Raw genomic sequence first — 17,660 nt, 5'->3', positions numbered from 1 at the left:
CACATCTAGACAATAGAGAAAGACAGGCATGAAGAATATATATTTTACAAGCATTTATTAACAAAACAACAAGTTTTGAAATGCAATTATATACAATGTGATATACTTAAGAGTTCCTATCTCCAATCTGGGGCTGCGCTTTTTATTAAATAAAGCAGAGGGAAACCGGAGATTAGTGAATTATCTAAATATAATCCAGTATCAAAACTATTCAAAAATATTCCTAAAGGCTCTCAAAAGGGCTAACAGTGTGCCAGCTAAAAAAGAAAAGAAAATTAATATTCACTGCTCCCCACACCATAATCCCGCCCACCTCTAGGCAATGAAGCCAGCACCAACCAGGAGGTGGGCAGTATTATTAGCATGAGGAGCAGTGAATATTCATTCTCTTTAATATTGGGTACACATGATCACCCAGCCGCCGGCTTACTGCTGGGACTGGGCGATCACTTGTGTCTAATATTAGAGAATGAATATTCACTGCTCCCCAAGCCAAAAATCCTGGGTGTGGGGAGCAGTGAATATTCCGGTAGCTGACGTCCACATGTAACTGGGGGCGCATGGCAGTAATGTCATGCGCTGCGCCGCTTACATGCTAAAGTCACTTACCAGCATCAGAAGAGAACACCTTGCATTGGGAGAGCGGAGGGATGGTGAGTATAATCATTTATTTTCTTATGTGTGCAGCATGATGAGGAATTATATACAAGAATGGGCCCAAGATGAGGGCCATATATACAAGTATGGGGACATATATACTAGGACAAGGGACATATATATCAGGATGGGGATCATATATACCAGGATGGGATAAAGATGAGCAACATATATACAAGGATGAAAGACATACCCTATTTTCGCTTTATAAGACGCACCTGATTATAAGATGCACCCCCAAATTTGGTGACGGAATAGAGAATTTTTAAAATAATGGGGTCCGTCCTATAATGCCAGTGTCCGTCTAACAAATCATATAGGGTATGTGTCCCTCATAGTCCCCCATCCTAAAATTAGCCCCCTTAATCTGGATATGGCCACCTTATATTGAATATAGCCCCCTTGTGCTGGCACACGTCCCCCAGTGATGCCACAGGTCCCCTATGGCTGGCACATGGCCCCTATGGCTGGCACACGGCCCATTATTGCTGCACACGGCCCCCTGTGGCTGGCACATGGCCCACTATTGCTGCACACGGCTCCCTGTGGCTGGCACACAGCCCATTATTGCTGCACACGGCCCCCTATGGCTGGCACACGGCCCCCTGTGGCTGGCACACGGCCCACTATTGCTGCACACGGCCCCCTGTGGCTGGCACACGGCCCACTATTGCTGCACATGGCCCCCTGTGGCTGGCACACGGCCCACTGTTGCTGCACACGGCCCCCTGTGGCTGGCACACATCACCCTGTGTTAGATATCGCCCCCAGGCTGCTGCTTTTAGTAAAATAAAACACTCTTTCCTTACCTTCTCAGCACTGTCCCTCCTCGTGTCTCCCTCCGTGCTTGTGAGCTCCGGCTTCCTCCACTTCCTGGTTCTCGGCGCCGGTCATGTAATCGGCACAGCAGAGTGATATCATCTCTGCGTGCCTGATCACAGACAGCAGCAGAGACACCGGGAGATCAGCGCTGGAGGAGGTGAGTAAAGATTGTTTTATTTTACTATGTGCAGCAGTATAGGGGCCATATCTAACACAGTGGAGGCATGTGACATCAAAGGCGAGCACAGGCACATATAATATGCGCCGCTCCCCCAGCCCATCGCCACAGTGCGGTTTCAGCACCATGGTGATGGACAGCGGCTGTGCATATTATATGAGCAGGAGCAGGAGATCAAAGGCTCCCTCCCGCAGCTTCACCAGCTCCCAGAACCGCTCCAGAGCGGACCCTGCAGTATATATATATATATATATATATATACACATACACACAACCCCCCCCGTATATTCGGATTATAAGACGCACCCCCTACTTTCCCCCAAAACTCGGGGGAACAAAAGTGCGTCTTATAAAGCGAAAAATACGGTATACATGAGTATGGGAGACACATATACCTGGAAGAGGCCCAGTATTGGGTACATTAGTACAGAATTGGGGGATTTTATCCCCGTAAACAGTGTCATCAGCAGATCCTACCCATAACAGTGCTTCATGACCACATTTTTTGCGTTACTTTTTTTCCCTATATTCCTCCTTCAACACCTAGGTGTGTCTTATGATCCAAAAACATACAATAATTTCTAAAAAGAAAGAAAATTGTTCTTTCCCTCACAAATTCTTACTTCAAGAACTGTACCTGTTTTTGGGATAAAACCCTTTGAATCATGGTACATTATGATGGCATCTCCCGTGTGACTCATCTGACAACAGGACCTAATTAATGATAAAAAGATTTGGCAAATTCTGAAAGCAAAAATGGCTGCTCCGCTCTGTTGGTTTTCTGATGTCGGCAAGACTTCATTAACTAGTTAAAGATTTCAATTATTCACAACATGAAAAGGTTCCTTCCCTGTGCGGCTTCTTCATATGTTTAACAAGATCTGATTTCTGAGAATTATATTTTCCACATTCAGCATATAATAATGGTTCATTTTGTGTGATTTTGTTGATGGTAAACGAGACCTGATTTCCAATTAAAACATTTCCCACACTCTGAACATGAAAATGGCTTCTCACCTGTGTGAGATCTTTGATGTTGAACAAGTTTTGATTTCTGAATAAAACATTTCCCACACTCTGAACATGAAAAAGGCTTCTCCCCGGTGTGACATCTTTGATGCACAACAAGATCTGATTTCTGAATAAAACATTTCCCACACTCTGAACATAAAAATGGCTTCTCCCCTCTATGAGATCTTTGATGCATAACAAAAGCTGTTTTTTGAATAAAACATTTCCCACATTCTAAACATGAAAATGGCTTCTCCCCTGTGTGATATCTTCGATGCCTAACCAGATCTGATTTGAAATGAAAACATTTCCCACACTCTGAACATGAAAATGGCTTCTCCCCTGTGTGAAGTTTTCCATGGTCAGCAAGACTTGATTTCCTAGTAAAACATTTACCACATTCCAAGCATGAAAATGGCTTCTCCCCTGTGTGAATTTTCTTATGCATAACAAGATTTGATTTCTGAATAAAACATTTCCCACATTCTGAACATGGAAATGGCTTCTCCCCTGTGTGAATTCTTTGATGCCCAATAAGTTCTGATTTCCTAATAAAACATTTCTCACATTCTGAACATGAAAATGGCATCTCCCCTGTGTGATATTTTTGATGGTTAGCAAGGGTTATTTTCTGAGTAAAACGTTTTCCACATTCTGGGCATGAAAATGGATTCTTCCCTGTGTGAGTTTTTTGATGGATAATAAGACGTGATTTCCTGGTAAAACATTTCCCACACTCTGAACATGAAAATGGCTTCTCCCCTGTGTGAAGTTTTCCATGGTCAACAAGACTTGCTTTCCTAGTAAAACATTTACCACATTCCAAGCATGAAAATGGCTTCTCCCCTGTGTGAATTTTCTTATGCATAACAAGATTTGATTTCTGAATAAAACATTTCCCACATTCTGAACATGAAAATGGCTTCTCCCCTGTGTGAATTCTTTGATGCCTAATAAGTACTGATTTCCGAATAAAACATTTCTCACATTCTGAACATGAAAATGGCATCTCCCCTGTGTGATATTTTTGATGGTTAGCAAGGGTTGTTTTCTGAGTAAAACATTTTCCACATTCTGGGCATGAAAATGGCTTCTTCCCTGGGTGAGTTTTTTGATGGATATTAAGACGTGATTTCCTGGTAAAACATTTCTCACATTTTGAACATGAAAATGGTTTCTCCCTTGTAGGAGCCGTTTCATGTTCCACATCCCTTCTGTAACTTTGATTTTGCTTACAATTCTGTGATAAATTGGAATTTTGGACTTGTTTGAAAAGATCTGATGATAAAGCTTTCCGAGGAAGGACTGGAGGTATATCTGGGACAACAGCATGCTCTTCATATGTATCATGTGTGATACTTTCATCATTTGTTATAAATTCTGAAGATATTAGATTTCCATCTGAACTCCCAATACAGTTATCTGCTAAAAATAAACACAATGTTATTATTTTTAATGATATTATCTTGAGAGTACATTTATTTTTTAAAACCATAACATCAGAAATTAAATTAGAAAAAAATGTATTCTGAATCTGTTTTCCAATTTTAACATCTAAGAGTTACATCTTCGTTAATTCGGATCTCCCATTCCTAGCACTAGTTCTCTGGAATGTGCTACAGTAAATAATCTGATTGATTGTCACAATGTGACTGCAGGATAATGAGGGATAGGGGGCTGCTATAGTGTCCTTCACGCTAGGGGATCCTAAACTATTCCTAACCTCTCAATTACCCCTGAAGATGGAGATGCCTGAGTCCTGTGCCTTACTATTTGCCTGACCAAATGTAATCTGTTATCCCCCCAGGGAAGGAAGGGGCAGGAATATGATGGAAACGTTGCTTTTCCCTACTTGCAGTTCTAAATGCACGTTTTGTCCTTAATTGAATTAGCCAAAGTTGCCTTTGCAGAACTTTAGCGCTGAAAACGCATGCGTATTTGCCGCGTATTTGATGCGTTTTTAGCGCTTTTTGAATGCTTTTTCAAATGCTTTTTGACACATGCGTTTTGAACATCAAGACACTGATAAATAAAGTTACAACAGTCAACACAAATGAGAAAAGAGAAAAAAAAGGGGCACATAAATATTTGTATGAAAAAAAAGAAAATAGCAAGATTTAATAGAATTATAGCGGTTATTTAATAAAAAACGGAAATATAGCAATAAAATGATAATTTTCTTTACATAAATTGTCGGACTATGTGTGTGTGTAAAGGGACATATGAAATCATTATTTTGATGTGCAAAAAGCATGCGTTTTAGTAGTCCAAAACGCATGTTTTCTGCACCAAAAAAGCAGGTAAAACGCTGGAATTTTGATGTTTCTAGGTTACTCCCTGTTTCTCATTGACTTCTATGTTATCTAAACGCACCTCAAATGGCAAAAACAATTTACATGTTGCTTTTTAAAACGCATGGTTTTTGACAAAAAATATGCAAATTTGACGCAGCGTTTTCAAATGCATGGTGGGCACAGGAAAACCCTATTTCCCATAGACTTTGCTGGGAAATCAAAACGCAGCCATTTGGGCACTAAAAAGGTGCAGTTGAAAATGCTGCAGAAAAGCATGAAAAAACGCACCGTGGGCACATAGCCTTAGGGTGCGACCGCACTTTGCTTTTTACCTGCTTTTTACTTGCTTTTTTGCTGCTTTTTCAACTGCAGCGTTTAATGCTAAAATGGTTGTGTTCTGCTTTTCAAGCAAAGTCTATGGGAATTTGGTTTGCTAGACCGCACTATGCAGTTTAAAAAGGTGCCTTTTTGTTGCAGAACTTTGGTCAAAAACTCAGCTTTGCAGTGCAAAACCCAAATGGCAAAAACAATTGACATGTCAATTGTTTTTGCCATTTGGGTTTTGCACTGCAAAGCTGAGTTTTTGACCAAAGTTCTGCAACAAAAAGTCTGCAGTTTGAACTGCATAGTGCGGTCTAGAAAGCCAAATTCCCATAAACTTTGCTTGAAAAGCAGAACACAACCATTTTGGCATTAAACCCTGCAGTTGAAAAAGCAGCAAAAAAGCAGGTAAAAAGCAGGTAAAAAGCAAAGTGCGTGCTTGCCCTAAGACGGACACGACACATTGCAAACTCACAGAAACAAACAGTGAGAGACTAAGGAGAAAAGCAAGAGCAGAAAGGCAGCAACAAGAGTTAACACCACAACAGCTCACAGCAATAATACACAACAACCACTCATAAGTCTGGATCACAACACCTCACCAGACCAGTATAGGTAACCTATAGCTTGCATTAATGAAATAGTCCAGCCAGCATATACAGAAGGGGAGCAAACAATACTTTCTCCTCTACAGCATGTGATCAAAGACATTAACAAGCAGCCCAGCAGAGAATAACTCTTGCTATCCTGCCCAAGCCTGTGTTTCGATGCCTGCATCTCCCTGCGCTGCTCACAGACATCAGAGCAGTTAACATGCAGAGTACCAGAATCTATATTTCCACAGATCCTGACGCCGTCATGACAGTTGGCAAAACCTGAAAACATCTCCTTGTAACATTGATCCACAACATAGACAATTTCAAAGAGATTTTTGTCAAAAACAAAAATAAAATAGTTAGGGACAGATGCCGGATATTTAATGGGCTTGTCCGGTACTATAACGTTGATGACCCATCCTTAGGCTTTGTAACCAAAGCAGGTAGCAGGGTCTTGCAGTCTGTGCAGATAAAGATTAGGGTTTCAATTCAAGACCGGCGATGGGCACTGAAAAATTACATCAGGCACAGGAGTGAGATTTCTGGCATAGGGAATGCTGCAGTTGGTTATGAATTAGAGAAGCGGTGGCATCACACCCTTGTTCTGGCCAAGCTCTGCCCATTTAAGCAAAGCTGGTTAAAATGTCAAAGCTGGTTTGTGATGTCAAAAAGGTCCTTCAGCAGTCCTATTGGTAAATTGCCCAGTTTACTCTCCCTTTCACTTAATGCCAGTCCTGCATGCCAGCCTCTCTTCTGTTCAGTTCTTTTAGACTCCTGCAATTAAGGCTGCTTTCACACATCCGGCTGTAGCAGTGCGGCACAATCCGGCGCTCTGCTGAAAAAACGAAACCGTTTTTTTTTGCCACCGGTTTCGTTATTTCCAGCATTGACTTGCATTGGCTCCGCATTATGCCGCATGGGCTTGCGTTCCGTCCGGTTTTTGCCGCATGCGGCAGATTTAGCCGATGCGGCGGCCGGATGGAACGTTCCCTGGCACGTTTTTTGCTCCGGCAAAAAAAACGCATTGCGCCGCATTTTTCAATGCATGCCTATGAACGCCGGATGCGGCGTGATGCGGCAAAAACTGCATCCGGCCGCCGCATGCGGTTTCTTCCACTGCGCATGCTCAGAAGCGTGCCGCAACCGGAAAAAAACGGACGTGCTGCATGTAAAAACGTATGCAAAGGATGCGGTGTTTTCGCTGCATCCGTTGCATAGGTTTCACAGCCGGATTGAGCCGCACTGCTCAAACCGGATGTGTGAAAGTAGCCTAAGTGACCTTTGGTTACATCAGGTAACATGACTTTGAAGTCATCAAAGGTCCTTAAACAACCTCAGACTACAACTGATGGGGTCCCTAAGACACTGGAGTTCTTGAGAATTTGCGCAGTTTGACACCTCCCAACACTGGCCCTGACTGTAATTAGGGCTTATTTTTGAAGAAGGGCTTATATTTCAAGCATTCTTCAAAAATCCCATAAAATCATGCTAAAGCTTATTTTCAGTGTAGGTCATCTTTTCAGGGAAACGGGGTATTCATGAACCCTCTGCAAGTCTTTGAGTTGCCTTCAGAACGACATAGAGAAGACACTAGAAACAAAAAGCAGAAGAAGCAGAAACAAAGAAAATACAGCTGAAAAAAAACAGAGCAGAAACCCTAAACACAAAATTAGTGCAGAAAGTACAGAGTAGATATCTCTTACTGGATAGAGCTGGAGGAAACACATCCTGAGGAACATCGGGATCTTCTTGTTTACAGTCCTGTGGGAGAAGAGGACGGGGACATCTCTCTGGTGTTGTCCTCTTACTGGATAGACCTGGAGGAGACACATACAGGGACTGAATTCATTCCTTACATACAGATAATTATAGGCCGTGTGTATTTAGTCCTGTCTATTACCTGGTGATGTGAGGGGCTGGGGAACCTCCATCATGACGTCCTTGTACAGATCTTTGTGTCCTTCTAAATACTCCCACTCCTCCATGGAGAAATAGACGGTGACGTCCTGACACCTTATAGGAACCTGACACATACAATGATACCGTCACCCCCGATCCCTTCATAGCGTTACTGTATAATGTCCCAGCATTCCCAGCAGTGTCACCTCTCCAGTCAGCAGCTCAATCATCTTGTAGGTGAGTTCTAGGATCTTCTGGTCATTGATGTCCTCATGTATCGGGGGGTGAGGTGGAGGCCCAGTGATTGGGCTCAGGGGTCTTCCCCATCCCTCAGACACAGGGGCCTGACAGCGCTCACTAGAGGTCTTCTTCACTACTGTGTAATCCTGGTTATGGAGAGACACAGTAATAAATCTCACTCCAGACATTTCCAGAGTCCTCACCTCTCCAGTTCTGTCCATCTGTTATTCCCATAGATAAGAATGATGTAATGTGACGTCATCAGAATCTCTCACCTCTCCAGTAAGCCGGAAGAGGATCTCTAGGGTGAGGTGTAATATCCTCTCCGCCATCTTGTTCCTGTCTCTATCCATGCTGGGTAGGAGATTCTCTTAAACAGAATAAAACCACTGAAAGGATCTGATAATATAAGGACCTGAATGGGAAGGAAATGAGCCGATATGTAAAACTAATGGAGATAATAAGGGAGGTGAGATATCATTTGGGTAGGAAAAAAAATGTCATCATGAAATGTGCTATGTAAGTAGTGAAACCGACCGATAAAAATAGCACATTATTTTTATAGCAATATAAATACAATGAAAAGTGATCAGTTACCCATATTGCACCTAGAATGGGATCAATGAAAATGTCGGCTCATCAAGCAAAAGACAAGCTACAGGTTTACAAAAGTCTGATTTTTATTCACCACTAGAGATGAGCGAACCTGAAGTTCAGTTTTCGGTACAAACTCAGAACCACAGAAAACAAAAGTCATGTTCGTAATTCAGGGGTTGACGTATGCAAATCAGTCTCGCTGTGCTCGGGTACGCTCGGTGCTCAGCCTGGTGTGAGCCGCTTTCGGAGTTTGATCGGCTCGCACTGGGGGTAACAACAGCGAGATCGGATGTAGTGTGCACAAAGAAAAAAATGGAAAAAACCTCTCTCCCCAGGAAGTGATGTGTTTATGGCTGCATGTGGGTGGAGACGTGAACTGCCCAATTAATGACTTCAAATGAAGTTCAGGTCACGTTCGGGTCCAAAACCGATCTTTAAAAAAGTTCAGCTGGATCAGCAGAAGCCGAACGTCGACGGGTCCACTCATCTCTAGTCACAGCTAAATAATAAAATCTGATATTGCTGTAATCACACTGACCTGGAGAATCACGCTGACCAGTCACTTTCAGCACACAATGAATGTAGTAAAAACAACACTAAAAGAACAATGGCGGAATTACTTTTTTTTTTTCCTTCACCATACTTTGAATTTTTACTTAATTTCCAGGTAAAATCTATCTCACAAGATCTCCTTCTCTGCTCCCCCCTTATCCTCTTCCCACCATCGCATCCAAGATCTCTCCCGTGCCTCCCCCATACTCTGGAATGCTCTGCCACAACACATCAGACTCTCGCCTACCTTGGCAAGATTCAAAAGGAACCTGAAGACCTACCTCTTCCGACAAGCCTACAACCTGCCATAACCCTCAGTCTGATACAGCGCCGCACTATCAGCTCTACCCTCACCTACTATATCCTCACTTATCCCTTGTAGACTGTGAGCCCTCGCGGGCAGGGACCTCTCTCCTCCTGTACCTGTTTGTGTCTTGTATTGTTTATGATTATTGTACTTGTCCCTATTATGTACACCCCTTTCACATGTAAAGCACCATGGAATTGATGGCGCTATAATAATAAATATTAATAATAATAATCTTTGTACCGTGGTAGCCAGTAGAGATAAAGTTTAAAAGAATTGAGGGTCCTCAGTGGTTGATACCTTTTAATGGCTAACTGAAAAGATGGTAATAATAGCAGCTTTCAAGAGTACTCAGGTCTCTTCATCAGGCACAGTATAACACAAAATCTGAAGAGTCACATATTTATACACAACAGGACATAGAATGGAGCAGTAAATAAGACAAGTTATGTGAAGTAGAACGATCAGTATGGTAAGGGGACAATCAGTTGTGGCAGTAAATATTGCAGCAGTTCATAGATAAGGAGTGTGAAAGTTTTATTGTCCTCTGAGGTCTGGTCCAGAGCTGTGATGCCCCCAGATGATCTGAGGGGCACATTTCTTAATTGATGTAAAAAGACATAAATCCATGTGACACCTTCATTCCTGCTCTGAATGTGTCACCGGTCGTTATAAGTTTGTACACCCAGACTCTCCTGTGTCTCTGGGATTTCAAATTCCCTTTCAATACCAGCTTCATGTCCATGATGCTGTGCTCTGTGTACAGAAATGTTTGGTCACAGGTAGATTTGTCCTTTTTTCTCTAAATGTGGGGTGGTGAGAATTCATCCTTGTTCTGAGCTGTTGTCCTGTCTCCCCTACATACAGACCCCAGTTGGACATTTGGTACATATAATTAAGTACACCCCATTAGTTGTGGTGCAGCTGACGGCCCCTGGGATCTTGTAGACCTAATGTGATCTGGGAATCTTTATCTTGTCTTTATCTTCTGACAATGATGCTTCTTAGATTCAGGGGATGTCTAAAACACAGAAATGGGGGGTCTGGAAAAATAGATTTTTATTGGGCATTTTTTGCAGTAATGGTTGCAGTTTTCGTGCAGCTCCTCTTAAGACCTCCAGATTTCGATTGTAGGTGATCACAAGAGGGACCAGGGACCTGGTTGTTTTCTTCTTTAGTTTTATAAGTTTTTTATTAATGTAGGAGATGGTTTCTTGATATTCTGGTGGGTAATGTAATTTGTTTGTTTTTTCTTTTTTGTAACCCAGACCACAGCATCATGGACATGAAATTGCTGGTATTGAAAGGAAACCTCAAAACCCGGAGAGACAGAAGAGTCTGGGAATATAAATTTATGATGATCGGTGACACATTCAGAGCAGGAATGAACGTGTCACATGGATTTTTGTCTTTTTACATCAATTAAGAAATGTGCTCCTCAGAGCATCTGGGGGCATCAGAACTCTGGACCAAAGCTCAATCAGAGGTCAATAAGACTCCCCCCCCCTTATCTATGAACTGCTCCAATATATACTGCCACAACTGATTGTCCTCTTGCCATACTGATAGTTCTGCTTCACATAACTTGTCTTATTTACTGTTCCATTCTGTCCTGTTGTATACAAATATGTGACTCTTCAGATTTTGTGTTATACGGACCCTGAGTAGTCTCAAAAGCTGCTAATATTACCATCTTTTCAGTTAGCCATTAAAAGGTATCAACCACTGAGGACTCTCAGGTCTTTTAAACAATATTTTTTACTAAATTTTCAGTACATTTTATGGTGAAATGAAAAACTATGAGTCAAAAACTATGAGTAAAAAAAATCCAATCCTTCATACGGCAATGTGGGCAGAAAACTAAAACAATAATTAATCCCGGAATAAAGGCCCCGTTAGATGTAACGACATCGCTAATGAGAAATCGCTGGGATCATGGAATTCGTTACGCATATCCGGCGTCGTTAGCGACGTCATTGCGTGTGACGCCTACAAGCGACCGCTAACGATCCGAAAAACGTCAAAAATCGTTGATTGTTGACACATCGTTCCTTTCCCAAATATCATTGATCTTTTTGGACACATGTTGTTCGTCGTTCCTGAGGCAGCACACATCACTACGTGCGACACCCTGGGAACGACAAACAACAGTGTTCCTGCGTCCTCCGGCAACGAGGTGGGAGTGACGTTAATACGACTGCTCTCCCCCCCTCCGCTTCTATTGGTGGCATGCTGTGTGACGTCGCTGTGACCTCCCCGTTAAAAAAGAGTTTGTTTGCAGCCCACAGCGACGTCGTTAGGAAGGTAAGTATGTGTGACGCATACTAGCGATATTGTTCGCCACGGGCAGCGATTTGTCCATGGCGGATGCACGACGGAGGCGATGTCGCAGCGTGTAAAAAGGCCTTAAGAGTAGGAAAATACAAAAGAGCAAAAACAAAACATTAACGAGTTTTTCAGTTAAGAACAGGGCAATGGGAGTAGGATTTGATGTATTCTTGTTTCTAACAGAAGCAGAGAGGCCCAGCATTGATTCATATGGAGCCTGTGCAATTTCCTTCTGTTATTTATTTTAAGAATGAAAGAAAATGTTCGCATAGCTCCTGTTCAGCCCCCGTGGACTACTGACCTGGCCTCTGCATCGGGGTTCTGCAAATCGGTTTAATCATCTCAAGACTCTAGTGATACGTCACAGTGAGATCCCTTGTATGGAAATCAGATCACGGAGACAAGTGTGATCGTAGCGGGGTCCCTCTTATACAAGGGTCACAGACCTCCATGTATGATGTACGGATCTGTGCACTCGCTAATGCGCACAGTTTACCACCCATTTCTTGTATGAAGGCAGCAAAATAGTTAAAGTTAACCCAATTACAAAATGTGACCACATTATATCTCCCTACTAAACTAGAAACATTATGTAAATAAAAAAGTTTAGATATTCTTAACTGGTTTCGGAGCTCGTAGGCTTTAAAAGTCGGGGCCATCTGACTCCTACTCTACAGTGATGTTCTACAATATCATTACATAGCAGAGCATCTATACGCAAACATGTAGCAACGGAGAGGAAATCCGTCCATCTCTACATAAGGCACAGACGGTTTATTACTGTCTCTGCCTTCTCTGTCACTGTATACACAGCTCTGCGGTGCAATACAGCTGGAGCAGTGAGGGACCTGACAGCGACACAGATCTCTGTGTGAGAGCCCATCCACCATCGGTACTTGCCAACTGTAATTGTTTGGGGTCTGGTCTGGTTTGAGGGTGCCTGCTTTCTTTTGAGGGTGTTCGCTTTCTTTTGGGGGTGTCTGCTTTCTTTGATGACAAATCCTGCTGTATTCTATATTTTTTTCAGCTTCTCGTACACTTCCTTATGGAACCACAACTAGGGTTTTTTGGAGTAGGGCTTTTATTTCAAGTATACTCAAAAAAAGCCCCAAAAATCCTACAAGGGATTATTTTCCGGGTAGGTCTTATTTTTGAAAGAAAGAGCTGACTGTGCTTCTTCCCCCATACACAGAGGATATGGTCACTGCGGAGTCATTATATCAGCCACAGTTACCAGGGAATTAAAATCTAAATAAAAATATTCGACATGTGTGAAATATAGGAAAATACCACTGTCAATCCAAATCTGTGTTATTAGCCCCGACCAGGTAAAAAACAGCCATATATATAATATTATAAGTGTTACAAAATACCTAAGAAATATTTACATGTGATCATAAACATATATTATGATAGTGTCCGCCTTTCAGTCATAGGGATGGCCCCGATGATGTTATAGTCATTGCTCAGTATACAGTGATCAGTGGTGAACTTCAAAAAAAAAAAAAAAAGGGATCCAGCATCCAAGTTCCAATTGAGTTAAAACATTTTTTTCTTTATTTAACAAGGATAAAAGGGTTCTTCCATAATAATAAAATCCAGTTTACATGGCAGGGTAGAAAAAATGGAACGCGTTTCGGAGTGAAAACTCCTTACTCTTAACAAAGCCATATGAATCACATAGCCATTATAAAGGGTAACATACAATTAGAGGGTGGGGAAAAACAATTAAAACTATATGTGCAATCACACCCTGTGACTGACATCATCCAAGAAAAACAGAACCTTTTCACAGACATAGCAAATAACATTTAGTGAGTATTCCGAATGTTCCAAATATCTAAAATCTTATATAACAAAAAAAAATCCTTTTACAAAAAAATTCTTTTTTTTTCTCCTTTTTAATTTATCCTTTTGAGCACTATAATTTTATCAGGAAGTGTGCATACCAAAAAAAACATGTTCATACCACATTTTAAAACATGAATCTATAATATTACTACATTTGTGCCACCATTTAACATAAACTCTGATATAATATAAACTTCTACCGATAAAGGGCAGCAGAATAAGACATGGCATGATCATAAATAGAAAATATAGTGATATGTTATTTTTATTACCATATTTCTCTATAACAGGGGTGGGGAACCTTTTTACTGCCGGGGGCCATTTGGAATTTCCTACTAACCTTTGGGGGCCGCACAACATTATCAACTTGAAAAATAACCCAGCTATATTTGGTCAAACGATTAATTAACTCACCCCTACTGTGGAGGCAGGAGCTGCTTCTGTTTGGTGTGACTGTGATACTCGGTGATATTGATCATCTTGTTTCTCACAGCTGCTTTTCCAGGTTTGTCTCGGTCTGGAGATGCTGGGGGCATATACATCACAGGAGGGGCTGGGGTGCATAAATTACAGGAGACACTGGGAGTACACATCACAGGAGGGGGCTGGGGCATATACATCAGTAGGGGGGCATGGGCAGCCTTGGCTGTGGCACAGATAGCACTAGGTGGCAGCACGGACTGCACTAGGAGGCAGCACGGACAGCACTAGGAGGCAGCACGGACAGCACTAGGAGGCAGCACGGACTGCACTAGGAGGCAGCACGGACTGCACTAGGAGGCAGCACGGACTGCACTAGGAGGCAGCACGGACTGCACTAGGAGGCAGCACGGACTGCACTAGGAGGCAGCACGGACTGCACTAGGTGGCAGCACGGACAGCACTAGGTGGCATCACTAGGGAGACACAGAGAAGTCTGGGGGAGCATAGACATCAACAGGAGGGCACAGACTGGGGGGCATATAAAGCAGCGGGAGGGTACAGACAGCAGTAGCAAGTTCAGAGCACTGGGGGGTACATAGTACTGAGGGGTGGCACACAGCACTGGGGAGCACGGACAGCATAAGGGGGCACAGACAGCACTGACCGTGGCATGGACAGCACTGGTGGCAGCATGGACAGCATTAGGTGGTGCGGACAGCACTGGGGGGGCATAGACATCACCCAAGGGGTACAGACAGCACTAGGGGAGCACACACAGTACTAGGGGGTACACACTGTACTAGGGGTGTACTCAACATTAGGGGGTACACACAGCATTAGGGGGTACACACAGCACTGGGGGGAGTACACACAGCACTGGGGGGGTACACAGCACTGGGGGGTACACACAGCATTAGGGGGTACACACAGCATTAGGGGGTACACAGCATTAGGGGATACACACAGCACTGGGAGGTACACAGCACGAGGGGGTACACACAGCATTAGGGGTACACAGCATTGAGGGGTACACACAGCACGAGGGAGTACACAGCACTTAGGGGGAGGGGGCAGCGAGGGGTTGCGTACTCACAGTGAGGGGGGGGAGGAGTCACACACACAGCAGGTCCGGGAGGCTGGTAAATCTGCTGCAGCTCTTCTGTGACATGTCGCAGCGTGCCGCTTACCCCGCCCACCAGAGCACACTAGCACAGGCCGGGGTTAAGCCTAGAAGGTATGGGCTGCAGTCAGGTCCTGGAAGTCAGGATCTGGATAGAGCCCGTACATTCTAGCATCTACCCTCAAGGAATCAGGCAGTGAGATTTAAAGGGCCGGCAGCCGGGAAAAGCGCGGCTGCTGCCAGAGCACAGCGGTCCCTGGGAATGTGCCTGGGGGCCGCATAAAAAGTCGTCACGGGCCGTATACGGCCCACGGGCCGGAGGTTCCCCACCCCTGCTCTATAACAAAACTATAACTTATGATCATTCACATTTTTCAATCAATTTGAAAAAACAGAACCAGAGAGTGCACAAACAGCAAATCCATATTATTACCGCATTTATTTGGATCTAAAATATTACCACATACTAATAATCTATTAATGTAAACATGAATGCAATATAAGCTTCTATCCATAGGGGACAGCAGGTTTAATGGCAGTGTGAACACGCTCTGAAACTGCAGAGAAACAAGAATTAATTTATCAAATAATCAAATTATACCAAATTTCTTTTCCTTCTTGTTTCTCTTATTTCTAGGAAACCATAAGGCTATGTGCGCACTTTGCGTTCTGTGCAGTGCGGAAAAGAACGCACCCTCTGACAGACTAGACTAATGTAAACACTGCGTTTGTAAAAAAAAATGCATCAAAAACGTATGCATTTTGGATGCATTTTCCATGCGTTTTGGATGCATTTTTAACAGTGCGTTCCACCAGCAATTCAGTTCTGTTACATGCTCGCTCACAGCAGACATAGACAGCGTTGCACGATGAGAATGAACTCGGATGAACTTTACCCGACTTCATTGTCATCCCCCGGCTCTGTCTGTGTGTCGCGTCCTGATTAACAGTCACCCGTGAAGGACTCACCGGTGACCGCTAATCCCCTGAGTGACTGAAGTGAACAGCGCGATCAGCAGTGCCATCATTCAGGTTACCTGCGGCCACAGCTGGAGTCCTCCACCTGAAAGCGGTAGCCGCGGGTAACCTGAGTGACGGCACCGCTGATCACTTCAGTCACTCGGGCGACTTGCTGTCACAGTTGGATGATCCAGCGGTAGCCGCGGGTAACCCGAGTGATATCATCGCTGATCGTGCGGCTCACTTCAGTTGCTGCGTGGAGCTGACAGAGAGCGGTCGTGGTCTGTGGCCGCTCCTATCAGCTTCATGTAGGAGAGCTGAAAGAGTCGTAGGACCTCGTGTGGATTACATCGGACCTGGAGGGGTATTGGGGGATTAAAAAAGTGGTGAAAGAGGGGTTTTTTTTGTCTTTTATTCCAAATAAAGGATTTTTTTGGGTGTATGTGTTTATTTTCTTTAACTTACAGGTTAATCATGGAAGGTATCTTGGGGAGATGCCTGCCATAATTACCTAGGACTAGGACCTAGGAATGGGCTGCCATTAACTCCCTATTACCCTGATTACCACCGCGCCAGGGCAATTCGGGATGAGCCGGGTAGAGTCCCGGGGCTGTCGCATCTAATGGATGAGGCAATTCCGGGAGGCTGCTGGCTGATATTGTTAGGCTAGGGGGCTCCCCATAACGTGGAGCTCCCCATCCTGAGAATACCAGCCTTCAGCCGTGTGGCTTTGCTCTGGCTGGTATCAAAATTGGGGAGGACCGCACGTCGGTTTTTTTTTAATTATCTATTTATTTTTATGCACGATATAGACCCGCCCACTGGCGGCTGTGATTGGTTGCAGTGAGACAGCTGTCACTCAGCGTGGGGGCGTGTCTGACTGCAACCAATCATAGGCGCCGGTGGGCGGGGAAAGCAGGGAATATAAGATAGAATAATGAACGGCCGGCATTTTGAAAAGAGTATAAACCGCCAGAGCTTTGTGACAGCTGTGCAGCGCCGTGCCACTGATCGGTGAGTATGAGAGAGGGGGGGGGGGAAATCGACCGATGGACAGAGAGAGGAACAGACAGAGAGAGAGACCGACGGACAGAGAGAGAGACAGACAGAGCGACCAACTGACAGAGAAAGAGACCGACAGACAGAGGGAGATTGACCAACATGATAGAGAGAGACAGAAAAGACCTGCGTTTTGCTTGTCAAAAAAGCATGCAGAACGCAACAAAAATGCAGTCCAAATGCATTTTGGTTGCGTTTTGACCCACATCATTGATTTCAATGGGTGGAGCACGCAGCTACAACGCACAAAAGAAGTGACATGATGCTTTTTTATCCGCAGTGATTTTTGGCATCCAAAACGCTGCATTTAAAAACGCAGCGTGCACATTGAATTTTCGGACTTCTCATAGACTTTGCTGGGGAAAACGAAACATGGGCACATAGCCTAAATGTGCAAACAAAAATAATGAAGGAAACATTCGAATGAATTCTGGTAAGATACTCA

At 43.7% G+C, this 17,660-nt stretch overlaps 1 protein-coding gene across 1 annotated transcript in view; it reads right to left on the bottom strand.

Annotated features, from left to right (window-relative positions):
* Positions 1-290: 290 nt before the first annotated feature.
* Positions 291-17,660, bottom strand: part of LOC142258850 (uncharacterized) — a 47,553-nt gene continuing 30,183 nt past the window's right edge. The window contains exon 7 of the mRNA XM_075331427.1: positions 291-3,818. Within this exon, the coding sequence (XP_075187542.1) occupies positions 2,586-3,818 (1,233 nt within the window). The 3' untranslated portion in view covers positions 291-2,585. The remainder of the gene's footprint in view (positions 3,819-17,660) is intronic.

This window comes from Anomaloglossus baeobatrachus (genome assembly GCF_048569485.1).
Source record: "Anomaloglossus baeobatrachus isolate aAnoBae1 chromosome 5 unlocalized genomic scaffold, aAnoBae1.hap1 SUPER_5_unloc_14, whole genome shotgun sequence".
Lineage (NCBI taxonomy): Eukaryota > Metazoa > Chordata > Amphibia > Anura > Aromobatidae > Anomaloglossus > Anomaloglossus baeobatrachus.
The sequence above is the reverse complement of the archived record's forward strand: the minus strand, read 5'-3'. Positions and strand labels throughout refer to the sequence as shown.